The sequence below is a fragment of the Phaethon lepturus genome, unplaced genomic scaffold, assembly GCF_000687285.1.
Source record: "Phaethon lepturus isolate BGI_N335 unplaced genomic scaffold, ASM68728v1 scaffold15114, whole genome shotgun sequence".
Lineage (NCBI taxonomy): Eukaryota > Metazoa > Chordata > Aves > Phaethontiformes > Phaethontidae > Phaethon > Phaethon lepturus.
Genome location: NW_010535591.1, coordinates 120,463 through 132,505, shown reverse-complemented (window position 1 = coordinate 132,505; position 12,043 = coordinate 120,463). Strand labels below are relative to the sequence as shown.

The window sequence follows — 12,043 nt, the reverse complement described above, 5'->3', positions numbered from 1 at the left end:
GAGGTGGGAGGAAAACAAATTAAGATTAAAAAAAAAACCAAAACAGGAAAATCAAAACCTTCTGTCTCTTCAGAGTAGTTGTCAAGAGCTTTAAATGCTTGTGCTTTCAGTGTACACCCCACAGGAAAAACAACAAAAAATAACCACCAAAAAAAAAAGAAACAACCAAAAACCCAAGGACCTAAAATTAAAAAAGGTAATAATAATCCTAGTAGTAAAAAGGACAGCAAATCGCTCAGAGTTTGTGTGTCTTTAGTTATTTTAGCAGCCGCCCTTTTTGTCTGCAGAGGGAGAGCTGCCACCACAGCCACCTCCTCGGCTTGAGAGAGGCTCTTCTGCATCATCCTCGTCAAAGCCATGAAAGGTCGAGGTGTCGCTTTCTGACGTGGAACCGAACAAGTCCTCCGTAGTGCGTGCTGGCGCTGCTTCGTCCCTCCTGCCTTCTCTTCCCAAATGAGCTGACATGTATGATGAATATATCAGCACATGGGTTAAGCAACAGGCATCATCATCATAATTTCTTAAATCATCATTATTATTAAACAATTCAGCTTATTGAGCTCATAGGTGTGTGCTTGTATGTGCCCGCGCACCTCAACAACATAGCTCAGTAGAACTACAGTAAGAAAAATAAAAAAAGATCAGTTTCTCTTTCAAGGAAAAAAAAAATCTACAAACAACACGGGTGCCCATAGCTATGGCAGCGAAAGGGTTAATCATGTTTTCCTCTCTCCAAAAGACATTAAAGTACTTCCTCGTGATTACCTAGATCAATTTTAAAAGATTTTTAGACCGTGTAAGTAATTAGATACCGTTAGCTCTAAGCACAATGACTGTCCTTCAGACTGGCATCAACTGTCACAAATTACTGCTATAGAAATATAACCCACTAGATAGCTCATCAACCTCAGGACTACTTTTTATCTCTGCCCTTCACCTGATCCTAAAAAGCCTCCTCTGTAGACAAAATGAAATACATTTTGAAAACTAAGTGAAAGTAACCTAAACAAATGGTTGTATTCCAATTTCACGGCATCTCCTTCAAAAATAAAAAAAACCCAAACAAATATATACATTTCAACAACAAAAACAACTAAGATGAGAAGTAACCTGTCTTTGGGAACACTGAAAAGTTCAAATGTGTGTAAGTCAATCCAACTTTCAATATGGAACAGGAAATTCTCCACACAGGACATCAATAGCAGCAACAACAACAACAACAAAAAGACAACTCACAAAAACAGAAATCAAATATTGAAACCTGTGAAACAGAGGTTTATTTTCTCCCTCAATCAAACATGTTATGTGATTAATAGTTTAGCCTTCAAATTCTCTCTTCAAGAAAGGCAGAGAAAAAGATGTCTCTTGTGGAAATGAAAATGAAAGTGCAAGATTTTAGGGAACGGCTATTTTATTATTCAGAAACGGTAGCATGGTATTAAGTAACCAACTGTTTGGTCCCTGCTCCAGCTACAGGAATCAGCCATATAACAAGTACACTGCATTTCTTGAGACACGAAGAATTAAATCCTGTTCACAAAGAGAAAATGGATATAACAAAATAATTGGCAGATGAACCACCTTGTAGAGATGTGATTTTACTGACTTTGTGAAGGGAAGAAACAATATAATTTCCATGACCTCTCTTTCAGTATAATGAAAATGTTCTCCATTATCAAGAAAGAGAAAGATGGCAGCCACCAAAGAGGTCTCATTGTTTTAGTTTACAGATTAGTGTGTGGTTGTACCTTAATCACTTTCATCACACATCAGTCACACCATTGCAGACCACTATGAATGACCCAGGTCGGTCAGAATTGTACAAGGATAGCATTTAATGGAACTGATTTTGCACAATTTAGGTTGCATGCCGATCTACTTGTTCTATCACACTAATGAGTCAAGGGAATTAATGTGTTTGTGTTACATTCTGGTATAATCACCATAAATTAAATAGCAAAAAAATATGGATCCATCTCACAGTGCCATATCAGGATAATGCTGAGACGAGTTATATTGAACTATAACAATCAAGGGGAAGGGCAGCGATCTTCCAAGATGGCACCACAGACCACATGAGCTTCCCCCTTCAGTTATTAAGAAGCAAACACGTATACACTAAAAGGTCTATGCCCCTGACTGCACAGCATTTGTAAGGACACCCCTGGAGAAAACCAAAGGGGTTGCCATGGGTCCTCTGGTGACCAGTCAGTATCACTTCAGAATATCTTCAAAGGTCACAACAACTGCAGAAGGCAATTTATCAGTGAGAGTCTAGTCCTGCTCCCACTGAATGTGGTAAGAGGCTTACTATGAATTTCAGCAGGATCATAAAAAGGCCATTCCCTCGGCATAAGAACACTCCACATTGCATTTCAGCCATACGCAACAGACATCTTTCAGGGGCTACAGTACAGAAGCAGCAGCAGCAATACTGAATTTCAAGGTGTCTTTGTTTTTCAGATTTCCATATGATGGTCTTCTCACCACTAATATCACCACTGTCCAGAAATATCACAACTGGAAACTTGGACCAAACCTGGAATATGCAGTTGTTAAAGGTTTCCCCTTCCCTCTACCACCGCCACCACCTCCCATGCGAGCTATAAATAACTGCTCAGCTGGGATAAAATCTCCCAAAAAAAGAGAAAGAAAGGAAAAAAAAAAAAAAGAAAGAAAGGGAGAAAACAACAGTTGAGAAATAAAGACCATTCAGAATGGAAAAGACACAATTGCCTACATTTAAAATGAGAGAAGGGAAGAAAACGGAGAAATAAAAACCTCTTTAAACAAAATTAATGATAGTCATCTTGTAAGAGGATAATTCTTGACAGCTACCCCCATCCCTACCCTGTAATTTCCTCCCTCTTTCTGTTTTGGATGAAGAAATGCATGAAATGTGTAATCAATGGAAATGCTTGTCATGCAACTTTCATAAATCTTGTAAGTAATTTATAGTTGTAATTACAGCATTTGAAGACAGAGCCCATTCTTTAACGTTGTCATAGGATTTTCTCCTTCCATTTGAAGAACAACTAGTACATGTACCAACATTCACAGAAGCCAATAAATACATTAGAACTTTATTATTTCATAGGACCCCATTAGCTTAAAAATGTGAATCCAACAATGGGGTTTATGACAGAAAATTTCATGGTCATCCTTTCCCACAAACACAGACGAGAGATAAGACCTTGTCTTCCATCCCCTCCCAAATGCGCTGCCTTTCTGCAAAGTCTTCAGAAGGAGCAAAAAACAAATCACACAAATGCCTTTGTACAAGAAAATTGCAAGAAGAAGTCACCTACCAGAGCGCCCACAGTCTGAGCACGATACAAGTTCCTCAGGCCGGCCACTTTTTTTGTTCATATTGGAGCCTCCGAGGCAGAAGTCACAGTAGTTATTGGGAATGATGACCCCGTCTGGTCCTTTCTGGGCTGCAGTCAGGTTAGAAATCAGATTTACTTAAAGAGCATTCAAGTTTGGACATTTCCCCCTTCTCCTTGATATGAAGCTAGCCTAGTAAGTTTGCAGGTCACAGTCTTATCAAAATATTGTCAATTAAAACAAAAAGGGAACTATATAAAAGTCACCTCCATTTTAGGTACACCCTCTGTTGTATCTATTTTGCCTGAAATGCACTTCACCGTTTCCTTTCTAATGCCAGTCATGCTGGTCCCTCACAAGGACCTGCTGCCAGAGGTCCCTGTACAGTTCAGGGACTTTTTACCATGCACAGGCATAGAAACAATCCCTAATGCAGAATTAGACCTACGCTGTCAGTGAGCCAAACCTGGTTTTTCAGACAGTTGTCATAATTGTAAACCCACGAAATACAAATTCAGAAAGGGAAAATACATTGGCCAAAACTCAAAAAACCAGCAGCAAGGAGATGGGGGGATAGATACCCTAACTGTTTTTATTTCAAGTAGCTTTTTTGAGGATTACATCTCAAAGTGGCAGGCTGTCCCTAGTCAAAAAGTTGGTCCAAACACCCGTGAATATTCACAGGCAAAGCCGCTTGGGGGTGGTTCACCCAAGGGTTAAGCTACCCGCAGCAGAGCACATGTCCCCTGGGAGGAGTGGGGAGGGCAGCAGATCCAGCAGTACCTGAGCACCCACACAGGTGCAAAGAGGCAGCCCCAGGCAGACGTCCCAGCTGGCAGAGTTAAAAACTTTTTCAGCCAAGAAAAAAGGAGGGAAATTACATTCTTATTTTCCAGCTAGGAAGAATTGGAAAGGAGCAGACACACACTGGGTCTTAAGCAGAGAAGGAGGCAGCTCCCCCAGAAAGGAGAGAAGGGCAGAGGTCTTCTGCATTCCTGTTAGTTGAGCAGAACAGCAATGTGCTTTTTTTCTCACTCACAACTGCCATTTTTCTCCTCTGCTCTCCAGAGAGGGAAAACTTCTTGTTCCTGTATACTCTAACTAGGAACTGGGGAAGGGAGAGGGGAGTGGAGGGAATGGTTGGTCTTGGTCTTTGTTTCTCCTTTTTTAACTTAAACACTCCAGTGGTACACCTGGCCTAATTCTACCCTATGAAGATTTCTACAAAGTAGAAAATGAAGACCTTTAAACTGTACCATCTATATCTAATTATCTTTTTAATGCATATTTTGTAACTTGTAGATTTTTAACAGATGTTTTGACAGCCTTTATTAATGGTCTTTTTGTCCACATCCAAATTTCCCCCAAAGAACAATGACATTCTAAAGGGCTTCTGGTAGCAGTCCAACACATACACTTAAAATTAAAATTTCCTCTGAGTTCAGTCTGCCTTTCTGGTTTGGGTGCATCTAGTTATTCATTTACTTCCAGCTGTTGATTAGCTGAGCTTTTTGGAGATCGGTAACTGAAAGATTGCAGGTAAGGTGAAATGAAGTTAAAAATGAAAACCCATAAGGCTGCAAATACATCAATATCTTCCTGCATGGTCGCCGGAGTCCCTGACAGTATTTACTAAACAATGGTCTTTGCTCTGAAATGGTTCTGGTTAGCAGATCTCCAGTTCTCCCCAAAGCAGAGAGAAGCTCCCAGTGTTAGGTGAGCATTTTGCCTGTTCACAGAGAGGCACTTAATATGTGCATGCAAGATAAGCAAAAAAAAGAACAGGAACCAGGTGGAAGCCTAGTGCACCAGCTCATTTTAAGAGCTGTAACAAAATGATCATAAAGTTTCTACTTGCACATATTTTGTGTATAAAAAGCAGATCTCCCTAGCATTTTTTTTTCCCACTACAGCCCCATTCTGAAAAAGTTAAGTAATTACTTCTTTGTATTGTGCTGTGTCTACAGAGAGGCCATGTGCAATGCAAACTCAGCAAGCTCAACGTTCAGTGATTTTTTTTTTTTTTGGTCCCTACTACATGACTTCATCTTTCATCCAAGTCTCTTGAAGTGTCTTACAGATACCAAGATCTAAATACTAACCCTCAGTGAGGTCAAAAGCCTCTTTTGCCATTGACTCTAACCAACATGTTGCTGGGCCCTAATTAAGTCTCGTGGTGAGGAGGCAGCATCGCAACTTACAGCTGAAGGACTTGGAGGTAGAGTGATGAACTGACTTACTCATGAACATACAACAGTTCTGTGGTGAGGCCACAAATAAAAAAAGCATTTGAGGTGCCAGCTAGCAGACTTAGCAGAGCGCTCCACTTCTACCACAGCTCAGAATGGTATAATTGATTTAATACTCTGCATATACTGACTTAAATTTTTCCAGTGCAGCTTAAGACTCTGAGATCCATTGACTGTCAAACGGGAAATGGGACAGAAGACCTTCTGAAAATACATATACCGATCAATTCGTCTGCGTGTGTGGGCCAGGTGGAAGGTATTCATGGACTGCAATGAAGCTGAAAGGCTTCTTCTAGACTACTGGTAAAGGAATAAGCATAGGTTTTGATCACCTCCTTTTTCTTTTTTTTTTTCCTTCCAATTGAATTTTATTTTTAATGAATGTCTATGTGCTCATCTATTGCTCATCAGTCATAAATATGGACCTGACTCAGCTGAGTGTGATAGAGATGTCAGGCCTGAAAAGTCATACACAGATGAGAAGTTCCTGAAGTTACATCAGTGATGTCTTAAATGACATATTTCTAGAGCCAAATAAGCCAGGCAATGTTATTCTCTTCAACGCTTTTTTGTTCTAACAGGTGTAAAGACTAGAATCAATCCTGACTCAAGTTTATTTTTTTGATCAGCACTGTACAGTGAATTAAGCCCCAGGCTAAATCACAGAAGGTTTGAGAATAAAAAGATTTCCAGATGATAGTAAGCAGAGTTCTACTTTCAAAGGATTTTCTTTTTTTTTTGTGTACGTCCTTGGAGTTTTTAATTCTATTTTACTGTAGTTCACAAATTATAAGGGAATTAAGAAACAAAGCAAAGATAGCAAGATAGAACATGCAATATTCATTGGAAGGGTATCCTGCACCAAAAGCCCAACTCTAATCCCACCCCTTAATCAATAAAATTACTTACAAAAGTAACTATGTGAATGGATTCACAAGTGGAGGCAATTAAATTACTAGGGACTAACTTGTAGCTGCTTTTCATCTGAGATGTAGTAATTATCTAGGTATCCACTTTTTGCACAGGATAATCACAAAGTAGAAGGTTCTAGCTTAAGCCAGATGACAGCTCAGCTAGTGAGAAGTAACTCACTGCTAGCTCAACCGTTTGGATCAGGTGACTACAACCAAGGATTTTGTCTAAAAAATGTTCACACAGAATCAGAAACTGTTCCAAAGCAAAGCCTTGAAAACCAACCATGGTCTTGTCCTAACTTACTCAGAACTCCTCTGATTTTCTTTTACATTACAAACTGCAACAACAGATGAAAAGATCTGAGGAGCTTTGAGGAGTACTGCCTGAGATAAGATGTGCTCACAGGGGTGTATTTAAATCAGTGCCTCTTGCCATTTCAACTCGGTGTCGCTTTCTAGTTTTGCAGAAGGCCCTGACTTCATCTATATCTGCCCCAAAATAAACGGAGTATACAATTTTTTAAAATACTTTTAAAAATGGGTTAAGGAGAGAGACAGAAACATCTGCACAATTCAAACGATAGTTTCTCTGTACCTGAAAGCCGATTCATGTGAAGACAGGATGCAGACTGAGAATGAAGTCAATATTCCCAAATAACTTTGGTATGCGCTTATTCTGAAATATAGTTTTTCTTCTTAGTCTAATCAAGTTAATTTCAAACTATGTCAAGCTAAGCAGAATAAAGACCTACTTAAAATATCATAATTCACGTGACTCTTCTTGCAAAGTAAGTACTGTAAATTAAATAAATTCTGTAGTATACCACACAGTAACTTTGCTCTGTAGACAAAACCTAAGAAGCTAAACAAATTGACTGAGTTTATATATTTAAAATAACCCTGTGCCTTCTTGATTTTGAAGACACGGGCTCTAAAGAGAGTTCTAGCTTCCCTTCTCCCCTCCTCAAGTAATCAAAAAACCTGGGAATTATCTTCCTCACGGTTTCAGTTTAATAATAAAAGAAAGCTGCTTCTAGAGAAATAACATCAAGAAATTAGGATTTTTCTTTTCTACATCATCTCCTGGAGCCCCATGACTCAATAAAACCCTCAGTTTTCTAGCTCTCGTGGCTGCAGAGATTATCTTGAATGAAGGCAATTTCAGAAGCAGCAATTCTTGTCCCTGTTTTTTAATCAGAAAACTCAGAATACAGATATTTTAAATAGCTTTCCATCAAAATGTGACCCTTACACACATACAGACAACTCCCCAAACTAATAAAACCTTTTTTAAATTTTCTGGTTTCTAAGCGAATTTATTTTGATGACTTGGATCACGATCTTTAAAAACTTGGAGTTGGAATCGGTGCTTAAAAGAAAAACTGATTTCTCTGTTCCTTGGTACTAAATCACAGCCACATATATTTCTTCAGCCTGTAGGTAATATAGCATAATACTTCGCCACAGTTTAAGCTGTGCATCTAGGTTTGGTAGCATTTTATCCTTATTTTTTATCATGTCCACACTACTGGAAAGGCAGTGGAGGATAAGGAGTAGAGTGCGTACCTCGCTGTCGGGGTCGCGGGCTGTGCATCGTTTATTTAAACAATTACATTTAAACGATTAAGTGAATTGGCTACAGCCAGACATACATGTGCTCCCACAGGGATTTTTCCTAGCACATTTTGTCCAGCTCTTACCTGTTTCTTCTGGGCTTGATCCAAAACCAATAAAGCCCACTGGAGGTTTTCAATTCTATTCAAAAGGCTTTGAATCAGGCCATTTACTCTGTTTGCAACAAAAATTTGCAGAGCACAATAGAGACCACAGGAACCCGCATGTAGGCCTGAATCAAGTCAATGCACTTTGCGACGGAGGAAAAGGGGTGGATTGGCTTTTTTTTTTTTTTTAAATCTGCAAGACTCTCTGTCTGAAGCGGAGGCCCGGTTTTCCTTCCCAACGCCTCCCTTTTTCTGGCTGTCGAAGTGCAAGCCCAACGGTCGGCTGCCTGCGCAGCAAAACACCAGCCAAGAGCCCGAGGCCGTCAAGACCCTTGGAGGACTGGATGACATATAGTGCCAACCTATAGCCTAAGAGCCCCCACGCGCCTTTGCTTGCCACCCCCCCCTTGCCACCACCAGCGCTCGTCCCTGGCAGGCCTGGCCCGTCTCCATGGCGACCGGAGTGCCCGGCCCGGGCTGCCCCTGGCCTTGCCACCTGTTATTGCTTCATCTCTCGAGCGTAAGGAATTGCAGCGCGGGCCCCTTCGCTTGCGGCTCAACATGCATCGGTGGAGGACAGGCAGGCTCGCGCGAGAAGTTACAAGGTGATAATTAAATTTAAAAATGGCTTTAAGAACAAGGGAAAAGAAAAGCGGCACTTGGACTGTGGCTTTTGTTGAAGGAAGAAGGAGATGCCTGGCTGGGCACTTCTGCCCCAGTCACTGCTGGGCTGTAATGAGCAATGGTGGGACTCAGAGAGGAAGGTTGTGATGCTGCTTCTGTGCCCAGGGCTAGACCCTGCCCTGGAAAGGAACAATAAAAGAAAAACATATATATATACACAGACACACACACATATATATCTATATGTATATATATATAAAGCCTGGTGTGGTGAGGAACAGGCCAAGCACAGCTGAAATGCATTCAAGACTCTTGCGCTCTCATATGTATGCAGCCAGGCAGAGATGTGCACCAGCATTTCTGTGGCCTCCTCACCAGTGAATTAAGCACAGAGTTTTTTCACTGCAGTTTTCCAGGAAAAAAAAAAAGTAAATTCAACTGAATGAGAGGAAATGGCCAGTCTCTCTGGGCATGTTTACTCTGTCGTTAACACCAGAGATAAGCATGTTGGCTAACCCCAAACTGGGAAGTGTTGGGGCACTTGATACTGAGACCCTCCAGCAGGCTGTATGTGCAGCTTAGGTAGGCAGCAACACATCTGTGTCCACATAGCACAGTATTCGACCAAATAAGCTCTGAACTTGGGTGTAGCACTGGGAAACGGCTGCTGTCCTGTTCCCAGAGTCGAGCTAATCAGCCTGCACAGTGCGATGGGCCTCAGCTAGCTCAGGCTCCCCACGCCACACTCCCCCACAGGCATGCCCTTTGTTGGCAGCCAGAGAAGTAGGCTATGCTACTGAGAGAGGTGCTGCAAACCACCCATCCCAAGTCTTGCCAGTTCTCCCTAGTAATTGGATTTTATCTCAGGTTTGAGTTAGTTGGTGCTGTGGGGATAGAAGAAGCTCTTGCCTTTGCATAGTTTTTAGCAGCTCTGACAGGTTTGCCATTCCTACAGCCCCTGCTCAGGGAAAGGCACAGCCAAGGAGCACTACAAGCTACAAGAAGTGCTACAAGATGCATGTACACCTGTAGGAGTCAGAGCAAGCCTCTGAATGTGGGCAAAGGAAGAGCATTTGATCATGTCTTTTACAGGAAGCGATATGGCCCTTGAGTTGAACAGCTAAAGAATGAGCTGGGAGATGAGCAGTGGAAGGTACAGCTAGGAAAATACAGAATCAACAGATCAGATCTTTTAGATTTGAGGAGTCAGCGTTCCTGTACCACAAGGCAGCACTTCATAGAAATGTCTGCGCACTGATCTTAGTCTTCTGCAGGAACATATAAAGCCTGGGCCAAAATCCCACTGCTCACAATAAATCATTGTAACTGTCCAGTGCCTGATGACAATCAACGGTAGGAGATACAGAGTAGGAAGGCAGACAAAAAGAGTCTGATGTTAACATACAGATTTTCTGATTTTGAGGGGTGCCTCTCCTGAGACTTGGCTTCTGGCCACTGAAATGCATCATTCCCATCAGCTCAGGAAACTCATGGAGGGATTAGAGTGCTTAGTTTACAGCCCCATCCGACAGCATCCCTCAGTATTCAGGTAAGAATGGCCAGTGTCATGAAATGGGTCACTGCGACATGTTGTAGGCTTTGGGTCTGGAAATCACTCACTGGAGGAGTGTGAGAAGGCAGAGCACCTAAGTTCAAATTCAGTTAAAACTTTTGGGTTTTACTTGGTTCAAATTCTACGTGGAGGGGAAAAAAGGGAAGGAGATAACGAGAAAGGAGAAAAAAAAAGTTATAAATACCATTTTGCCTCAAGAGCTGACATGTTACTGAAGCAACATACTGTTTTCAAAAACTAATTAGTCAAATTGGAAACATTTTCCCACTAGGTGCTTCTCTTCAAAGAGAGTTACGTATTGACAACAACATACCAGGTCCTGGCCAGGCAGTGTATAAAACAAACCTCCAAACTACTAGCCACCCCCCCCAACTCCAAACAAAACAACAAAAAGTCCCCTATGGGTCCCTGTACATAAGAAACAAGTTTGGGATTTTCCACTATTACAAAACTCTAAGCAACTGATCTATTTTTTTCCTCAGAATCACAAAACACAGGCACAAAAGTCTGAGAAATTTACAGCTGCAAACAGGGTTTGAGTGGAAATTGTTATGCAGTTCCAAACTCCGCAATCACTACTATTTCTTTTAGTATTCTGACTCTTTTTCCTTATGAAAACAAGCTCTGGAAAAGAAAAAAACCAAACAGATTAAACTAATGAGAAGTCAACTCAAGGTAATGTCCTTATTTTCACTGAAAAGTCACCTGCTGCAGAGTCGCTTGTTGCAAGGTGAGCATTGATGCATCTTTGCATTCAGAAGTAGCTCCCATCATGGCCCCAGCGAGGATCAGCAGTAAGGCAGGGAAAAAGTAGGCCTGATGTAGCTTTTCAAATTGATGCTGCTTGTGGAGAGGAACAAACAGCTCGTCTCCAACTGAGGGGCTGACTCTTGTCATTTATTCATGGCCAGCCCCCTGCCTGGATGGAAATAAAAATGTTTCAAAGATGACTGTGTGGGGGAGCTGGAGGACAGCTTGGAGGCACACTGAGGTTAGCACATTAATTTTTTATCTCTGGAGACTGGGTATCCAATTATGCTTAGAGTACACAAACAACTTTGGCTGGTCTCTCCAGTAGAGATTTATCCACATCATAAAATCTGTGATGGAACTGGGCACGACAGGCTGATGCCACGAAATGACGTACACAGGTGGTTTTGCAGGTCCGATGCGCAAGGTAGCAGAGTGACAGGAGGGCACAGGACTGCATTCTTGTTAACTACGTGTATTGCAGGATGGACCAACCTGCACACAGCAGCTAGGCCAGCCGCAGCCCGCATAATGTGCTTTATTTAAGATTCTCATTGGCCAAAGTGCTTGTGGGCATAAGATCTGTTCGGTTGCCGTTTACTGCACAGCTGCCTGTAACCAACATTTCACACAGCAAAATGCCACTGAAAACTCTTCTCCCCTAACGGAGAGGAAGTTTTTCTCCATGTAGTCACACTATCCTATTCTCCCAGGAATTAAGGAAGAGCATTTATACTAGTACACTCATTCACACACACATTTCAATAGATAGAAGTCTAACGCAATTCCTGTATCAGAAGTGTCTCAAAATTTGTGAGCACCAGCTGCCCTCAGAGCTGGCCTGTACCCATGGAGTGAGATGGAATAAAACAGCAGGTGTTTTGT

At 41.6% G+C, this 12,043-nt stretch overlaps 1 protein-coding gene across 2 annotated transcripts in view; it reads right to left on the bottom strand.

Moving 5' to 3' along the window:
* Nucleotides 1-62: 62 nt before the first annotated feature.
* DPF3 (D4, zinc and double PHD fingers, family 3) overlaps nucleotides 63-12,043 on the bottom strand; it is a 65,058-nt gene continuing 53,077 nt past the window's right edge. For both annotated transcript variants that reach the window (XM_010285890.1, XM_010285891.1), the window contains 2 exons: nucleotides 3,309-3,437; nucleotides 63-458 (listed from right to left, as the gene is read on the bottom strand). In XM_010285890.1, the coding sequence (XP_010284192.1) occupies nucleotides 262-458; nucleotides 3,309-3,437 (326 nt within the window). In that variant the 3' untranslated portion in view covers nucleotides 63-261. The remainder of the gene's footprint in view (nucleotides 459-3,308; nucleotides 3,438-12,043) is intronic.